This window comes from Dipodomys spectabilis, unplaced genomic scaffold (assembly GCF_019054845.1).
Source record: "Dipodomys spectabilis isolate Male_0828 unplaced genomic scaffold, ASM1905484v1 ptg000187l, whole genome shotgun sequence".
Taxonomy (NCBI): domain Eukaryota; kingdom Metazoa; phylum Chordata; class Mammalia; order Rodentia; family Heteromyidae; genus Dipodomys; species Dipodomys spectabilis.
In genome coordinates, this window is record NW_024870864.1 from 5,965,825 (window position 1) to 5,985,277 (window position 19,453).

The window sequence follows — 19,453 nt, forward strand, 5'->3', positions numbered from 1 at the left end:
CTAACAGTTCTCTTCATTTTACCCAGAACTTCAAAGTTGAAAAAAATTACAGCCAGCTGTGGTTCCTGGAGAACAGGTGTATGTGGCTGTTCCGCAGGCTAATTTGTGGACAAGAATTCTGCATGGCAGAAGGTTCATTAGTGAGGTGGGTGGGATTCTGCATTCCCCCAGCATGTGGGCTTGGAGCCTCACGTGTATTAATGTAGGATTCTATTCACAAAGATGTGTTTACCACCAGCTCTTCAGGAAAACACCTCATGTTTTCTCTAGGAACCTTTTAGATTGCAAGATACGTTTAGAAGGACTTGCAAAGGAGGAATAAAGAAGTTATGACTGTGCGCTAGTAGCTCACAGCTAAACTTCTCAGGAGGCTGAGATGTGAGGATTGAGGTTCAAAGCCAGCCCAAGTAGGAAAGTCCATGAGGTTCTTATCTCTATTTAACCAAAAGCTAGAAGAGGAGGTATGGCTCAAGTGGTAGACCATCCTTGAACAAAAAAGCCAAGCAAGAATGGCAGACCCAATATTGGCACACCCACATATGTAGAATAATTTTTTAAAAAAACAAAATAAAAAACTTGGCTTGCAGGTTCCCAGATGGTGACTCTCTTGGGAGTTCAGAAGGGAAGATAATTGCTGTCCCTGGTCAGTATTTGGTATTTATCATTTCAATACCTTTTGGAATTGTTCATGACTTGTGAGGAAAAAATAAAAAAAAATACTACCTGGGCACAGTGGCTGATCCTTGTAACCCTAGCTACTCAGGAGGCTGAAATCTGTGGATCACTATTTGAAGCTATCTCAGGCAAGAAAGTTTGTGAGAATCTTTATCACTAATTAGCCACCAAAAGTCCAGAAGTTTCTCAAGTGGTAGAGTACTAGCCTTGAGCAAAAAAGCTTAGGGACAGTGCCCAGGCCCAGTGAAGTTAAGAAGCTGACACACAGAGGGATTTCTAGTCATTCAGCTGGTTAGATGACAGAGTCAGACTTTAAACCTAGAATCTTCCTGGACCTCTTCACCAGTAGATTAGATCCTGACTTCTCTTGCCAGTGGTGAATTCCATTTATCATGTGCTAAAGAAATGCATGTACTAAAGCCTAGAGAGGAGGGGAAAGGAAGGGAGGACTGATTCTTTGCCTTTTCGTTTTTAAAAATGTCAGAGAAATTTTTTCAGATAAGGTCATTTCCTGGAAGAGGTTGGGTGAACATTCCTGCAGTCATGGGTTTTTAGATTTGAATGTTTCAGAAACGCTTACTGACAGAACTGACTGGTAAATTTGCTATAGAGAGGAAACACAAAGGCCTGGAAAATTTCACATCTGTGTGTGGACAGATACTGTCCCTTTACCACCAGCATGGGCTCTGTTGAAAAACTTCTCAGGGATCTCCAGAGATTCTCATTTGCCCCTGCTCTGGGAGTACCACTGAGGCTCATCAAAAACCCCTTGATGCCAGCCTAGATTCCTAGTATAGGTTAGATCACCTACCCTGCCCAACTTGTGCTGGAGAGGCCTTTGCATTGGGACAGCTGCATACTGGTGCAGGAACAGCAGGAGTGGGCCAGTTCTGTTCCTTGGCTGGTCCTAGTCTTTCACCAGTCTTGGTATCACCGACACAAGCCATCCTCAGCCCAGGGAGCACTTATTATTCCAGCCGCAGGAAGGTCGGGGCAGGACATGAGGAGTGAGGACATCAGGTGTCAGCAGCCTGTGGTGTTCCTGCAAATTGTCAGAGCCAGGCCTCAAGCACCTCCAGAAAGACAAGAGCTGATGTCTTTAATGACAAAGAAAATGTGTGTGTGTGTGTGTGTGTGTATGTGTTTTATAGTCAAGTTTTTTTTGAGCGGGATTGTTCATTTATTTAAAAAAATATTGTAAAGGTGATGTACAGAGGGGTTACAGTTACAGGTATTGAGTTACATTTCTTTTTGAACAGTGTCACCACCTCCCTCATTTTCTCCCAGTTTTTCCCTTCCTCTTCCCTCCCCGCCAAGTTGTATAGTTCATTCCCAACATAGTGCCTAGTGGATATCACTGCTGAATTAGTTCACCTTTGGTCCCACTGTTTTTGTGCTTCCCCTTCTGTTTTGTTTGTCTGTTGTTGTTATTATTGTTTTAAGTGCAGTCTTCCCAGTGTTTTTAGATCTTCCTCTTCCCAGGGTCCCATGTCTGCCCCCTAGAGGCTGCCCTGAGCCACCAGGGGTGGGCCTACAAGGGGCCTTGGGACTCACATCATCCTTGGCTCATCACCATGGAAGAAGTGGGATGTTGAGCTGACCTACTTTTGCTGTTTGCCCACAGCACACTGAGGCTGTTTGGCCTTATCCAAGAGGGCCAAACAGAGCAAGTTGCCTTCTGAGCCACGGAGTAGGAGGTGTTCTGAATGGTTTTATGTGTTCTGCACAAAAAGTTGCATAAAAGGGTCCAATCCTGGAGGCACCCCTTAACTTGTGTTCAGCCTCTCCCATGGAGAGTTTGACTTAGGATGGATTCTTGCTGAGAACCAAAACTAGGTTTCTTTCAAGCCTTTAAAAACAGATTGCTAGCTGAGTGCTGGTGGCTCATGTCTGTAGTCCTAGTTACTCAGTACTGAGATCTGAGGATCACAGTTTGAAGCCAGCCTAGGCAGAAAAGTCCATGATACTCATCTCCAATTAACTTGTAAAAAGCTGGAAATGTGCTGGGCACTAGTGGCTTATACCAGTAATCCTAGTTACTCAGGAGGCTAAGATCTGAGGATTGTTGTTCGAAGCCAGACTAGGCAAAAAAGTCTGTGAGACTCTAATCTCCAATTAATCTCAGAAAAAAAAGCACGTAAGTGGTGCTGTGGCTCAAGTGGAAGAGCCCTAGCCTTGAGCAAAAGCAGCTGAGGGACAGCACTCAGGTCCAGAGTTCAAAACCCAGGACTGGCAAAACAAACAAACAAACAAACCTAGAAGTGGAGCTGTAGTGGGAGAGCACTAGCCTAGAACAAAAAAGCTGGGACAGAATCCAGGTCCTAACTTCAAACCCCCCTACTGGCAAAAACAAACAAACAAACAAAAACAAATGGCTACAGGCAAGCTTTTCAGCTCTGCATACCCCATACCGAGCACTGTCCTGAGCCTGGGAATATCAGTATGTGGAACTGCTCAGAGGGTAGGGGCCATCCCATTTTTGAGAAGGTTGTCATTGAATGTTGGGGGTTCTTGAGAGACCGAAGTTCCAGCTTGACAGCTTATCCTTCTGGGACTTGAACACTACATTTTGGAATCAGCCCCCCTAAACTGTGGGACATGCTAGTAGATGTATTATCCCCCACTTACTCACACACACATCTACTTCTTTTATTCCTTGGTGAAACTTTGCTATCGTGTGGCTTGGGGGCGTAGGATAATACCTGTTAGACATTAGAGGAGAAAAAAGCATTAGACAGTTATGATTAGAACGGATGTATAAGGAAACCATAAGCCAGAATTTATCTGTGGCTTATTTTACCAACTCTTGTATTTTTTTCCTAGCCATGTACATTAAGAAGGGTGTCCTCAGCCAGATATGGTGGTGCACATCTGTAACCCCAGCTAGCAGTAACATAAATAGGATGATCAAGCTCCAGGGCCAGCCCTGAGGGAAAAATCAGAATGTATTTGAAAAATAACTAATGCTAAAAAGAGTTGGGATGTGATTAAAGTGGTAGAGCAGCTGTCTAAATTCAAGGCCTTGAGTTCAAGCCCAGTATCACCAAAAAAAAAAAAGAAGGGGTGTTGAAGCCCTTATACCACCCAGAGCTTAGAAACCCTCACCAAGGAAGAGTAGCCATTGGTGAATCATGCATTCATTGGGTATTGTGAAAGATTACACTTACTAAAAGAAGAAACATCTCATTCTTTTTTTTAAATTTTTTTGATTGTGAAAATACTGTACAGAGGGGTTACAATTACATGGGCAAGATAATGAGTACATTTCTTATCAAGCATTGTAGCCTCCTCCTTTGTTTCCCCTTCCCATCCCTTCCCATCCTCCCCCCACCACACCCAATCCTCCCCGCACCAAAGTTGTAAAGTTCATTTTCGACATACTGACTTGTACATCTCATTGTTGCAATGGGTCCACCTGTATCCCTATTTAAATGATTTGAAGAAACATCTCATTCTTCTTGCAGCTTCTTCTATCAGCCAGGAACAAGAAAGAAGAGGAAGGAAACTAAGATAACTTTCACACACACCTCAAATATCTGGGAAATGTCCAGTCCTTGTAGAGCCAAACACCACTGACCTCAGTTATTTCTAGAACAACAAATACACTACCCATCTTCCACACCTTTACCTGAATGGACTATGGTGGCCATTGATTTTCCTGAGGCCAGGGTCTTAAGAACCTGGTATATAAACAAGTGTTCTGAGGACAAGGTAGAAGTGCTAGATGACTGCCAGAACATTGGCTCATTTACGATCCCTCTGTCCTCACAAGCTTCAGTGTGTCACAGTGATAGGGATTAAGTGGAATAGACCTTATGTACCAGGCACCTGGGAGGGGGAAGTGGAGACAAATTCTTCACATTATGGCTCTCACCAAGGGAAAGTTTGGAGGGTGGGAGTCTGGTGAAAGAGGGAAGTACATAATACTGTGTTGGGATTCTTTTCTTGTTATATCCAGAAATGTGACCATGTCATCAGCACTATCTAAACACCTTACTAGGAAAAGAGATGTTTGTGAAGGGCTTCCTTGAGGTGTGAACCATCCGCCTTTGTCAAATAGCTCCACTAGTTCAGGCAGCATATGAGATTTAGGGTCCAGCCATTCCTGTCAGCTTTCCCCTGCTGACTTCTGGTCCCTATAGTCTACATCCCAGGTTTTCTCTATCCATACTTGGTTTTTCTGGCATATGTTTGTTTTTCCCATGTACGTGTTTGATCCATATGCACATTTTTTTTTAACCAGGCTGGATATCCTGAAGTTGAGATGGTCAAGTTTTGGGGGAGGCAGAGGGAGACTAGAGGAGGCATGGCCAGGACTAGTTTACTCTGTGGATTTATGTCCAATGGTATGGAGGCCTTACCAGTCAGTTAGACACTAATGGCTCCCAATGTTCCTGCTGTAACCACATGGCCAACTGGGCTTACATCAGAATTTTCGGACAACCCAGGTTTGAACCTAGCAGATACAACTGAATACCTTCTCATTTTCAATGAACTTTGTTTTAGTAGTGAGGTTGTGCCCATTTCCTGCATTGTACATAGTTGCTAGGTGTTATTGGGGTATCTTGAAGTTTTGGGGCTGAGGCAGGTATCTTCTGATGGAGAGGACTACTGTAGAACAAGCAGGTAGATGGAGGTCTTCCTGATCCTCACACCCTCCTTCTTACCAGCCCAGCAGTGAGTCCTTGGGTCATTTGGGGTGAGGTGGGTTCCTCCCAGTCTGCTCTTGTCTTTGTACTGCTTTCGTGCTTTTCCGAATCTCACATGACATACCTGGGTGATGGTTAATACAGTCATACTCTCCAAGGGCTGGTAAACCCCTGTCCTGCTGGAAAGCCTTCACAAGACATGCTAGGCCTCCAAAGTGGGCTGGCCAGGCCTGGGAGTGAGCCAGGCTCATAGGGAGTCTGAGCTCCCAGGAAGCTTCAGGGTTTACTGAGGCTACTCAGATTTGGCTATTGAGGTAGATGAAGCAGGGGGAGGTATGGCAAAGCTGGCTTCATTCTGGAAGCCCACAGAGGAGCAGAATGCACCGTGATTTTGTGTAAGGTGCACTCTGGGTAGATATTGTAGGCCTGTGTGATTCTTTGCAAGACTATGGGGGATCTGGTCAGAAGGAGAAGTGAGTGTACTTGAGCAGGTTCTTGGGGTAGGACTGCAGGAGTATCTGTAATACCCTGAAGACATCATGCCAGAATTCAGTCAGGAGCCAGCCATCCAATCCCACCTGAGCAGCTCTCAACCACCTTGCCTTTTCATGTCTAGAGCCTTCCAATAAACATCCTTCTGCCTTTTCCATTCTCTGCTGAAACTCTAGGAAAGAACAAATGTTCCCTAACAGCCATCATGGATACCTTTTACAAGGGAATAAGTTAAATAGAATAAATCACACTAGAGTCAAGCAGCATGAACGACATGCACCCTTTTCAGTGCTGTGACTGGAGTTCCCCACAGGGACCACCTGTGGCTGGGAGCTCCTCTGGGGCCTGATGGCATTGGAAGCTATGGTGGACAGGAGCCTCTGGCTGTGCAGGGCCAACTGGTGAGGCATTCTCTGTCTTAACTGTAAATAAAAGAAGTGACAGTGACAAGAAGCATGTGATATTAGATGAGGATGGGCTATGTGGCCTGGACTTCTGTTCCCAGCCTCTTACCATTTACAAGTGTTGTTAAGCTGGAGATTGAACCCAGGGCCAGCATATGCTAGACAAGCGCTCTACCACTTGAGCCAGACCTCTAGCCACAAGTACCTGTTTGTGACCACTGCATTGTAGAAGAGAGATCAATCCTCCAGATGAGGCATCTCGTGGAGTCTCCTCTCCAGAGGTTTGGGTTTCCAGATGATATCATCTTTCACTGGCCATCACTCGACCTAAAAGGAAGATGGAAGATATTCAAACCTACATCTCCAACATTTCCAAACAAATTGCACTGTCTCCAACAGTTAGTGGCTCATGTGAAACACGACTAACCATGGTTGGAAGCTCCGATAGATTAAATTCAAGACTCTACAGCCCAGATATGCAAAACTAATTCGACTTCTTGTTCTATTTTATCCTTTTTATTTTTCTGGAAGGCCTAAAAGAGCACATGAAGCAAATGGTCGGGAATAGGGACGCAGGGCTGAGCAGCACTGGTGGGCTATTGTGGTACATCTGTGGCAGCTGAGCTGCAGTTCTCCATGAAATCTTCCACTGACTGGCTGCAGTGTGAATCACAATCTCCTCTTCCCGTCTTGTTGCTTTCTCTAGGCATCCATTGTCCACACCCTGACCACACACTGTCAAGCATTAGCTTCTCTCCTTGACTCAGGATGATGTAGTGTGCTTTGAACGCTTGATAAAGGGTCCCCTGGGAGGAATCTTCGGCGATGGGAATGTGAGTGCCAAAGGCTACAAGAATATCATGTCACGTTAGGATGGCCCTTAAACTTAACATTTCTATTTGGGAACTCCTTTGCTGTCCAAATGATGTCATCATAAATTTATTCCATAACAAATTTTCTAACTTTCCCCATCCATTCCTTCATGCCCTATGTCACTGTTTCCCTGAATAATGAATCATCGGCCACTCAGCAAAAGAAAGCATGTGAATAGAGCCTTAGCGTGGGGCCTTAAGAAGCTATAGTCCTGCTGGATGCTGGTCACAGAAGTTCCACAAAGGTCTTCTCATCATATCCTTGGGGATTATCCTGCTCCTCAAGGGCCTGGAAAGTGCCCTGACATGTGGCTGCATAGGACAAGTGCAACAGTGGTCATTCTGGCCTTTCTGGAATGTTCTGGAACATGTTTAGAATTCCTTAAAGGGGAGTTTTCACTGTCTATTTTCTTTAGCAAAAATCTCTTTCCCCAGCAAATGAGTCACTGCAGCCCCAAAAGCCATTTCCTCGTAGAGGAAGAATCACAAAAGTAGAAGCAGTTTCCTACCTTCTCCAAATGACAACAGGAGAGAGACAATGTGAGTGTGGCAGTCATCAGCACCTGTGTCTCAATGCCGCTTTATTTCTTAAATACGATAAGGAAAAACTGTGGAGCTCCCATGTGTGAGACACAGACATCCATCCAAGACGACATGAGGTCCCCTCACCAGGGACTGACTGGGAAGACAGAAGGCACAGACTGTTAGCCGTAAATAAAGCCAGCAAACTGGGGAGATGTCTGGGCTTGCTTTGGCCTCTTGATTTCAACTTGTTCTTGTTTTCAATACTTTGGTTTTTAGTGAACTAAATTTACTGGATTGTGTTGGTATGGTGGGGAGGAGTATTGGGATTTTCAAGCTAGCTTGGGACCTATAATCCAAACCACTTTTCAGCCAATTTGGAAAACAGCATGATTTTATTTTGTACAAACATTGGCCTTGCCATACAACAGGCTTATGGTAGTCATTTCGCGGAAACCTTCATATTACACAGAGATCCACTAGACCTATAAAGACTGTACCCAGAATTCAGAATTAAAGGAGAATGAAGAAGCAGCCTGAGTAGCGATTCTGGTAATACTTCTAACACGGCCCAGCAAACCACAGTTCAGGTCTGGATCCAGTCCCACTGTTTTTGTTTTTTTTTTATAAATAAAACTTCATTGGAACATAGCCATGTCTGTTGATTTACATATCACTAATAGCTGTTTCTTGTTTTGTTTACAATGGTGGCAGAGTTGAGAAGTCTTTGGTCTGCTTCTGAAATACTGACTTGGTGGTCCTTCATAGAAAAATATCGCCCACCTCTGCTTTAATAGAATAACCTAACTCTCCATGAACATTGTATGCAGTCTCCCCTGGGGGTCCTGTCACTTGTGTGACCTCACTGTTAAGTGTCTGAGAGAGAATGTTTTTAGAGTCCTTGCGGCAGATAAATATCACAATGTACCTTATGGATGCATACAATTAGTTTATGTCAGTGTGTGTGTGTGTGTGTGTGTGTGTGTGTGTGTGTGTGTGTGTGTGTGTTGGGGCTTGAACTCAGGGCCTGGGCATTGCCCCTTAGCTTTTATGCTCAAAGCTGGCGCTTTACCACTTGAGCCATACCCCCATTTCTGGCTTTTTGCTGGTTAACTGGATATAAATGTCTCACAGACTTTCTTGTCCCAGATGACTTTGAGCCATGATCCTCAGATCTCAGCTACCTGAGTAACTAGGGTTATAAGCTTGGCCTCTGTCAACCTTTAAAAATGAAGTACATTACATAAAGAAAGGAAGGGAGGGATCAAAGGCAAACAGAGGGAAGGGATGAGGCTAATGGCACTTGCCTAAACTAGGGCTTAGCAACCAGTCATGAATGTAAAGAGTGGCAGAGTCAGGCTATAGATATGGAGTGATCAAGACTCACCTGGAGGCCTTCTACAATGCAGCTGCGCCCCAGACAGCACTGGTACCTGCAGACACATCACCTCCCTCCTGGTATCTGCTTCATGGTAGCTTTGAAGGAAACAGATCCTGGGTGTTTAAGGGACTTGCTCAGAATCACAGAACAAGCAGGTTGAAATGGACATTAAATCAGGCTGACTCTGAAGTCAGAACCCCAGCCACACGGGGAAGGCATAGGGAAAGAGAAGCTACTGACTCAGCTCCAGGGATAGGCACTTTGCCCCCAGGGGCATGTGTCTGGGGACATTTTGCTGGGAGGAGGTAGCCCTTCCTAATTCATACGCAGAGGATGGTTGGCCAGCCCCCACCTTGACAACTGCATGGAGATAAGAGGTTGGTGGGGAGCCTTCAGCATGGGTCTTCCTTTCTGACTCAGTGGCTCTCCCCATAGTAACAGCTCTTTGCCCATGGCAGGTTTTGCTTTCATTTTAATCATGAGGATATAATTGTACTTTCAACTCTACTTCATCAGTGATGGGACCCGGCTTTGCCGCGCTGGTTGAGAAGTTTGTGGGAGTGATGTTAGGAACACAGGGATTCAGATGGGGATTTCACCCTGGCTCTCTCCCTCCCTTCCCTTTAAAATGGGGCATAATATTGCCACTGTTGTCAAAGCAGGGAGGCTGCTTTTGCATGTCTGCTGTAGACCAGGCTTTGTAAACAATCTACTTAGAACCACAGGTGTCCTGGGAGGGTGGAAGCTGTGGCTTCTCTGTTCTGAACCTCCAGTGTCTTCCCATTCTACATGGATAAACAGTCCAAATGAGTCACTGTGTACCAGTGGTTCACTCCTGTCATCCTAGCTACTCAGGAGGCTGAGATCTAGAGGATCATGGCTTGAGGACAATCCAGGCAAAGGTTCACAAGATTCCATCTCCAAAATAACCATCAAAAAGCCAGGTGAGCAGTGTGTGACTCAAGTAATAGAGTGCCATCAGAGCAACGAAGCCCAGAAAGAACACAAGACCCTCGGTTCAAAGCTCAGGTCTAAAAAAATAAAAAACCATCAAACAACCATCACAACAACAACAACAACAAACTTGGTGTTTCCCTCAGCTTCTCTGACTAGCCTTCCCTTCACAGCTCCCCCCTCCCCCCTGGCCTCCTGGTTGTTCCCCCCCCCCACACACACACACTCATGGTCCCTGTCGGGCTTCCTGGAGTCATCCTTAGGGATGGATGTTCCCTCACTCCCCACAGATCACACCTTTACACAGTGTCTTTCCAAGGAGGACATGAAAGGATTCCCTAAAATACCAAGGCCAGGCTTCCCCTTCCCCCACAGCACTCCCTCACCATTCTAGATCTTCCATTAGCTTTCTCCCATACACTTATAAACAATAACTGTGTTTACTTGCTTGCTTGTCTGTGCTTTCTCCCATCACCTGACATATGCATCCCTCACCCTATGGAAGTGACAGCAGAGCAGGGGCTTTCCCCATAGAAGGCTTCCTTCTTCCCAGCATGCCAGAAGCATCTGTGAGTCACTGAACATCACACAGTGGTACATCAGCTGGCTCTGCCTTATCCCTGAGCCTAAAAGAGAAGGGAACAGAAAAAGAGCCCGTGTTCGTGGACCCCACCCCCAATGTTAATATTTCATTTTTCCCCAAGTTGATCCCTAGATCAACACATTCCCAACACAGTCACAGCACACAGCAAGTGTGTGTGTGTGTGTGTGTGTGTGTGTGTGTGTGTGGTGTTGGTACGAAGCCTTGAACTTAGAACCTTCCACTCTTAACCAGCTTTTTCACTCATGGCTGGACTGTCCTATGTGAGCCATGTTATTCCTCTAGTTCCAGCTTTTTGTTGGTTAATTGGAGATAAGAGTTTTGAGGATTTGTCAGCGTGGGCTGGCTTCAAACTATAAGTCTCAGATCTCAGCTTCCTGAGTAGCTAGAATGGTTGGCATGAGACGCCAGTGTCTTGTTGCAGCAAGCATCTCTACAGATGCGAAGATGGAAATGCAAATATCTGCAATGGCCCAGGCAAACTTAAGAGCAATGACTTTGGAAAACTTTTGGTTCACATCTATAATCCCAGTACACAGGAGGCAGAGATGAGGGGGATTACAGTTTTCCAGGACAGTCTGGGCAAAAAGCTAATGAGCTTATGTCTTGATAACCAAGCCAGGAGTGGTGATCCACATGTATACTCTCAGCTACACAGGATAGTTATGGTCTGAAGCTAGCCCCAGAAAGGAGGTATGGGGAAAGGACCAGGTTCTTAGACCTCATGTATAGTGCCTACCTAGCAGAGTGAAGTCCTGAGTTCAAACCCTAGTACTATCAATTTTTTTTAAATAATGAAAGAAGGAAGGAAAGAGGAAGGGAGAGATGGAAAGGAAAAGGAAGGAAAGAAGGGAAGGAAGGGGAAAAAAAGAGAAGAGAATTGTCCTAAAGTACAGGAATTACAATAGTATGGTGCTTGACTAAACAGGGCATGGCAGAGTTATGAACTAGTACATTTTCTAATGTATGTTTGCAGGCGATTATGTGCATGCCAGGCAGTGGCCTTGGTTGTTAATCAATGAAGTTCAGTAATTACATATCCAAGAACAAAAACACAGGGAAAAATTCATTCTTTTTTTAAAATAAGTTTTTTATTGTGAAAATACTGTGCCAGAGGGTATAGTTACATGAGCAAGGTAATGTGTACATTTCTTATCAAGCATTGTTGCTTCCTCTTTTATTTTTCCCCTGCCATCCCTTCCCTCCCATCTCCACAACTACCCCCACACTGCCTAAATTGTAAGGTTCATTTTTCGACATAGTGTCTTGTACATCTCATTGTTGCAATGGGTCCACCTATATCCCTATTTAAACAATTTGTTTTTTTCCCTATCCCTCCCCAAATTACACCAACATCAAATACAGTGAAAACAGGGGTTATACCATGGGGGAGGGATATACAAAGCAACAAAAAAATCACGTGGTACCTTATAAATACGTTAGAAACAATAGCAAGAAAGAAAAAACCACTTGTGTCCTTACCTTGGGGTTCATTTCACTTAACATCATCTTATCTGACTTTTTCTGCTTGTCTCAGACATAATACTAGTTATTGCAAATAAGGGAAACCATGGGACCTATGTTTCTTTGGGCCTGGCTTACTTCACTTAATATAATTTTTTCCAAGTCTTTCCATTTCCTAACAAATGGGGCAATGTCGTTCTTTCTGATGGAGGCATAGCAAATCAATATTGAGAAAAATTCACACTTTTTAATTAATAATTGGATCTACGGCTTTCACTTTATAGATTTAAATCTAAAAGAAGGATATCTGAAAGTTGAAGGAAAATATATTTTTATGGATAAATGTAGTGTGTGCACGTTTCATATGTAAGACCTTTATGCAATATGTATATAAAATGTAATGATCTGTAGTTACATATTGTGTCACTACTGAGCTGCTTACAAATAAGTTTTTAAGCAAGTTGACAGTACATGTGATGGAGGTGCATACACACACATGAGCAAGTCTTTCTCACCCCATCCTGTGAGGAGGCAGGCATTTTGCCTCAGTTGCCTTTCTTTCCAGGCCTCCATGCCATCTGATCATCAGACAAAAATTTAAAGAGCATATCCTGAGATACTTTTCAAAATTGCTAAAGTCACTGAAAAATAAGGAATGTCTAAGACACTAGTGCATCCAAAGAGACATGACAAAGAAATCTCATGTGGCCCTCCTACAAAGTAGTTCTTGAAACCAAAAAAGAACATTTGATTTTTAAAAAAAGAAAAACTAAGAAAACTTGAAGAAAATATGCGCTTTGCCTAGTAATATATCAATGTTAGTCTGTCATTGCACCATACTTACGTAAGATATTAAAAAGAAGAAAAGGTAAGTGAAGAGTGTATGGGAACTCTCTCTGGGCGTTTGTTTTCTTACTGGACAGGGGGAGACTGAGGTGAGGGTATTTACTCCTTGGGTCCCTTCTTGCCTGTGTCCCTCTAGCAAAGGCTGCCACCCCTCCCCACTAAACCACATGACTTCTAGGTTTGGAAAACATGTCCTTTTGGCCCTTACTTAGTGTGACTAGCCTTGGGTGACTACACTTTTGTAAATAGCTCCTAGAAAGGTAAGTGTACCCCTACCCCAGCAAAGTCTTCTGAGCCATTGGTTTCTTGATGGGCTGATTCTCAAGCCCTGTCAATGTGTGCTTACCCAGAGTCAATGCTCCTCTTCTTCATTGTGAAGGAAGAGAAGGCCTTACAAGGAGGGAGGTACAGGTGTGTTTGCGGCAGCATTGGTCACAGTAACCAACATTTAGAAGCAAACAGTCTATTGCACATTGGAGCATTATTCCACTCAAAAAGGAAATGCTGGACCTTGCTACCACATGGATGAATCTTGAGGACATCATGCTAAGTGAAATCAGCAGCCATAAGAGCACAAATACTGTTACTGTACTATCCTAAAGTGTCTAGAATAGTCACATTCATAGAGATAGAGGGTAGAATGGTGGGTGCAGGGCTGGAGTGTTAGGGGAATAGAGTGTTACTGGTTAATGAGTGAATCTAGAGTTTCAGTCCTGTAGGAAGATGGTGGTGGTTGTACAATATGAGTGTACTTATCACTACTGAGTTGTACTTTACAAATGGCTAAGATGGTAAATTTTATCATGTAAGGGCTGGGAAGGTGGCTCAGTGGTAGAGCGCTTGCCTTGCAATTCCTCAGCACCACATAAGCAGAAAAAAAAAGCTGGAAGGGGTGCTGTGGCTCAAGTGGTAGAGTGCTAGCCTTGAGCTGAAGAGCTGAGGGACAGCGCCCAGGCCCAGAGTTCAGCCACCACGACTGGACCCCCCAAAAAAGTTTTAAAAAAAAAATATCATGTATATTTATTTCACTGCTGTGTGTATGTGTGTGTGCACACATGCACATATGTGCATGATGTGTACTTTTACTGGGAGTTGAACTCAGAGGCTGGCGACTGACTCTTAGCTTTTTCATTCAAGGCTGCTCACTGCCACTGCCATAATAATACACAGGGAAAACAAGGAAGACAACAGAGTTGAGGATGCTGGCATGGAAGTTTGGGGACCAGTGCTTCTGAGGAACTTTCTCTTCACACTTGGAACAGTGCAGCTGAGTGACCAAGATGGGTCAAGTAAGAGGATTCAGGCAAGGACATGGAAGAGGTGGAGTAGAGGATCTGGGTGCAGACCATCAGGCTTTACACATTCAGTAAATGTTTAAGGATAGGCATTTATGAAACCAAGGAGATGGAGTTGATAGGGATAGCTATTTGTCATTTTTAGATGTTTTGTTTATGACCATCCAACCCCAGTCATTCCAACAGGATTCCAGCAGCTCCGATAACATGGCCCTATAAACATGCTTTGTCTAGGGGTTTTTGGTTAAAGGGCACAGTACAGAGGGGTCCTCAGTTTCCCCTTGGGTGCTTGGGGAGCCCCTTCCCTCTTGGGAGCACAGGCTAGGGAAGGGTATCACTACATGAATTTTCACCATTTTTCACATCATAAGCTTGGAGCAGATCCCATCTGGAAATCATTAAGTACATGCCTGTTTGCAGATATGTTAACCCTATTTTATTGTTTGCACTTGATTAATGTTTATTTTGTTTTCTTGGGATGAAAGGCAAAAATGAGCAGACAAAAGATGGAACAGATGACTATGCGTCAAAAAATGGGCCCTGTCCAAGAGATTCTGGTTCCAATGGTCTTAGATGAGGCTTGAGCATACGTGTGTTTTTTATTACACATGTTTCTACAAGGGACTACAACTTAATGCTGTCGATTTATGTATGCAGTGCGTCTTGATCAGTCACCCCTTCCATCATAACCGCCCCCCCCCCCCCGCAAATACCCCTGCTCCATCAGTCTGTACATCAAAGCTTGCACTTCCTTTTTCAAGATGCACATTGAGTCTTGTGACTGTATTCATCCCTCATTCCCTTTTCCATTCATCCACGCCCTCCTATTCCCACTATTCAACATGTGCACATTCCTTATATTAATTTTGTTAAAATGTCTGTTCAAAGGGTGTGCACCATGGAGTTTCATTGATACATATATTACACTTTAACTTGCTTGATCTTTTTGTCTTTTTGTCTTTCTCAGCCTGGCTTACTTCACTCAGTATGATTTTTGCCACATGCATGCATGCCCTTACAACTGGCATAAATTTCATTCTGGCTGATGAATGAATAAAATTCCATTTGTGTGGGGGGGGAGGTGGAGGGGTGCATGATTTTGTCTCAATCCATTTGTCCCTTGTAATGAATGTGGGCTGTTTCCATAACTTGGTTAGTGTGAATAGTACTGCAGCAAACATGGGTGTGCAGGTTCCTTTATTGTAACTGTCTTGCAGTCTTTCAGACAAATGCCCATGAGTGGAATGACTGGATTATAGGTTAACTCTGTTTTGTTTTTAGGGGTATCACCATATGGACTTCCGTTGTGGTTATACTGGTTTGTACTCCCACCAATAGTATACCCAGTATCCATATTGATGATGGCCATTCTGAATGAAAATGGAATCTCACTATTGTTTTGATTTGCATTTCCTTTATGACTAGGAATGTTGAGCATTTCTTCATGTATTTGTTGGCAATTTGAGCTTTTTCTTCTGAGAACTGTTAAGCTCTATGCCCATTTATTGACTAAGTTTTGAGTCTTTGGGGTTTAGTTTTTTGAGCTCCTTGTATATTCTGGTCATTAGACCCTTTGTTATACATATATCTGGCAAATACCTTTTCTCATTCTGTTGCTGTCTTTTAGCTTCATGATGGTGTTCTTGGCTGTGCAGAAGCATTTTTGCTTAATGCAATCCCATTTGTTGATTCTTTGCCCTTATTTGCTCAGTCCTTGAAATTCTATTCAGAAAGTTTCTGCCTATGCCAATACATTCTAGTATTTCTCCTATTCCTTCCTCTAGTAGTTTCAAGGTTCAGGTCTTACATTAAAGTCATTGTGCACTTTGAATTGATAATAGTACAGGATAAGAAATATGTCACTATTTTGCATGTGGACTTCCCATCCTCCCAGCATCATTTGTTGAAGAGGCTATCTTTTCTCCAATATATATTTTAGACGTTTTGTTGTCAAATATCCATTAGTGGTAGGTGCATGGTTTATTCCAAGGTCTTTTCAGGTTTGGTTTGTGCCAGTACCAATTTGTCATTCCTGTTATTATGCCTTTGTATGATCATTTGAAGTCTGGTAGTGTGATACTACTGTCATTGTCTTGTTTTGTTTTGTTGCTTAGGATTGCTTTGGCTTTTCAGGGCCTTTTAGGTTTCCATATGAATTTAAAATTTTTTCCTTTTCTATCTCTGTATGGAATAGCATTGAAATTTTGATACGTATTGCATTGAATTTGTAGATTGCTTTTGACATTTTCACAATATTGATTCTACCAATCTAAGATCATGGGACATTTTCCCATCTTCTCATATTGTCTTCAAGGGCTTATAATTTTTATTTTAGAGGTCTTTCACCTCCCTGTTAACCCCATTGTAAACATGATGCAAACTTTAACTGCTGAATGAGTTTCTTGAAAATCTGTCCCTAAATATAGCTGCCACTGGCTGAATGAGCCATGTGTAAAGAGAGAGAAGACATAGCTACAGAATTCCATCTTGCTCTGGCTCAGACTTGTGCCTGTGCATGTAGGTATCTCAAAATTACTAACCTAAACAGTCCCAGAGAAAGTTCTATTAAGAATCTTTATCCAAAACCTTACATTTCTTGAGTCATTGCTCATATAAGCATGGGTTTTGGAGATTTGACTTCAGAGGCTTCTGGGCTGGAGCAAAGCCTGTGGACAAGGTTAGCTCAGCTTTCTGCATAGTGCTCACACCATCTTGGTTTACTCAGGGAGGGCTCTAGGAAATAGTTGAGTAAAAGAAGGAATCAGGGGTCAGGGATATGCTCAGAGGTGGAGAAATCCTGCCTGGGGCAGAAGTGGAAACTGGATTGTTGGGCTTGAGGGGCCAGTGGCCTGGGAAAGTAGAGGCTCCATGGAGAACATTCCTGGGTTGTTACATCTGTGAACTTTTCTGTCAGGGAAAGTGTGATTGTCTAAAGGTAGCAGTCTGGATTCTCCTCCCTGGGGCTCTTTCCCCGGGCCACATGAGAGACAGCTGTGGATTTTCAAGGTCTGGAAACCAAATACTGCCCTTTTAGGCCCTCTTGACTTCTGAGAAGGAACCAGTGAGGCCAAGTGCAAACATCCACAAGGAGGCGCTTGCTCATTTCAGGCTCAAAATGAACAAATGCTGCTTCTTTGAGCTGGGCCTCCAGGGCAGTTCCCAAAGTGTGGTCTAATGACCCCCAGTGTCTATGAGGGCAAACATGACACATATAGATGTGATCAAATTAAAATCATGGGCCCCAGAAAGACCTGTAAGGAAGATCTAGAAATATACCATAATCATCTGGGGTTTGGGTTTTGTTTTTCAGGAAAAACTGCATAGAAAATCTAATGGATGAAGATGAGAAGGACAGAGCAAAGAGGTAAGCAGGACTAGCTTATCTCAGAGTGAGCACCATGGCTGTCTGTCTGTCTGTCTGAATCTTGCCTGCCCATGTTCTGCTTAGCAAAAGCACTAACAAGCCAGGCAGCTCTGGAACATATCTACAAACACACTTGCCCAAAGGAATTTCAGAGCTGCTCCCTCAATTTTGCTTCTCACTGGTAAAGTTACTAGTTTACTCACTGTCTGCAGCTTACTGAGTGAACTGAACTGTTAATATGCTTAGGTATTTGCCAGTCCATTTCTGTCTTCCTCCATTGGACTGATTGTGGCTTTCCTGGGACATATTGGCAAAGCAAGCTTAATAGAAGCCAAGTCGGCCTGGTTCAAGCCCTGCATCTGTGGAGAGCCTCTGGCTTTGGGTAATAACAATATACTGATGATACCATCATTACTCATTGTTACGAAGTATGCAGTAACCAGACAGCACAGCTCGATTTCACTATCTGTACGTTGGGGCTATCATAGCTACCTTGCCAACAGGGTTGGGTGAGTAGGAAGTACTAGCCCGGTAGATGTAATGCTGGAGTTCTTATGACTGTGTTGATTCCTTCAAGGAACATTTATTGAATACCTGATACATATAAAGTATAGTCATGAAGTTGACATTCTAGAGGTCAAGAATGGCCAAGTGAGCCAGATGCTGGTGGTATATATATATATAATCCTAGCCACTCAGGAGATTGAGAGCTGAGGATCATAGTTTGAAGTCAGCTTAGGGAAGAAAAGTCCAATTAACCAGCAAAAAGCTGAAAGTGGAGGTGTGGCTCAAGTAGTAGAGAACAAGTCTTGAGCGGAAAAGCCAAGCAAAAGGTCCCAAGTTCAAGCCCTAGCACCAGCACACACACACACACACACACACACACACACACACACACACACACACACACACACACACACACACACACAGGCCAAATGTCATCAACTTCACACCATTCACCCAAGTCAGTAATTACTACACTAGTACGAGGAGAGGAGGATAAACAAGGGGCTGGCTGCCCATAAGGAGTATACAGGGGATAGAGTAGTCAGGAGGCCACTGAAGATCATTGGGGTTGAGGTGGCAGGACTAGCAATAGAAGTCAGAATTTCCTGTCCCAGGAAAACCTGAGTCATAGGCCTAGCAGACTGCCTCCTCCCTCCAGTCTCATTCGGTGCTGCATCTGCCATCGGTATGCCTGTGGTGGGGCACTCTGTGCTCTAGGACAGTCCCTCATGAGCCCTTGTGGCTGGAGGTAATGCTGCCTCTACTGTCCTGCGCAGTACCCATGGCCGGCATGTCTGTCACTTCTAAACAGGGGAGCCCACAGAGCTTACCCAGCTTGGTGGCTGAAGGGTGGTTGTCTTTCCTTGTTACCTGGGGAGGCAGCCTTGAGAAACACAAATCCACAACACTCACAGACCTGCTAAATCTGTAACTGCAATGATTGGGAAAGTCTGGATTGTTTGGAACTTCCTCAATATTTCCTTTCAAAATCAGGGATCGGAGGCAATGGCCAGCAGCATGGATGGGATGAGATTTGTGTAGGTAAGGACTAGGAAACTAGGACATCAGCCCAGGGAATGCATCTCTGCTTTATCTTCTTTGATTCTTATCTCTACTTGTCCATGTATTTGAAAAATCCCTACAATGAAAATTCAAGCAAATAACAAAGCAATTAATTCCCGAGAGTATTTAGATGCAATGGGCCAGTCCTGTGGCACTGGATCCTCCCAACAGTGCTTTACAGACTGTACATCAGAAACTGCAAGGGCTGCAAAATCCATCTGGGTCCCAGTAAGAAGTAACTGAAGAAGACCAGGCCAGTCTAGAGCAGATCCTTCCTGCCCTGAACATAGACAGGTCGTACTAGAAGGAAGCCTTTGGCTTCCTGCAGAGTAGCTGTGGATAGAATGCTGGACACAGAAACCTGA

At 43.9% G+C, this 19,453-nt stretch overlaps 1 protein-coding gene across 1 annotated transcript in view; it reads left to right on the forward strand.

The window, feature by feature from the left end:
- The window catches only part of Npas2 (neuronal PAS domain protein 2), a 175,123-nt gene that overhangs the window by 65,343 nt on the left and 90,327 nt on the right, over positions 1 to 19,453 (forward strand). Inside the window, exon 2 of the mRNA XM_042695555.1 lies at positions 17,466 to 17,519. Coding sequence (XP_042551489.1) covers positions 17,488 to 17,519 — 32 coding nt within the window. The 5' untranslated portion in view covers positions 17,466 to 17,487. The remainder of the gene's footprint in view (positions 1 to 17,465; positions 17,520 to 19,453) is intronic.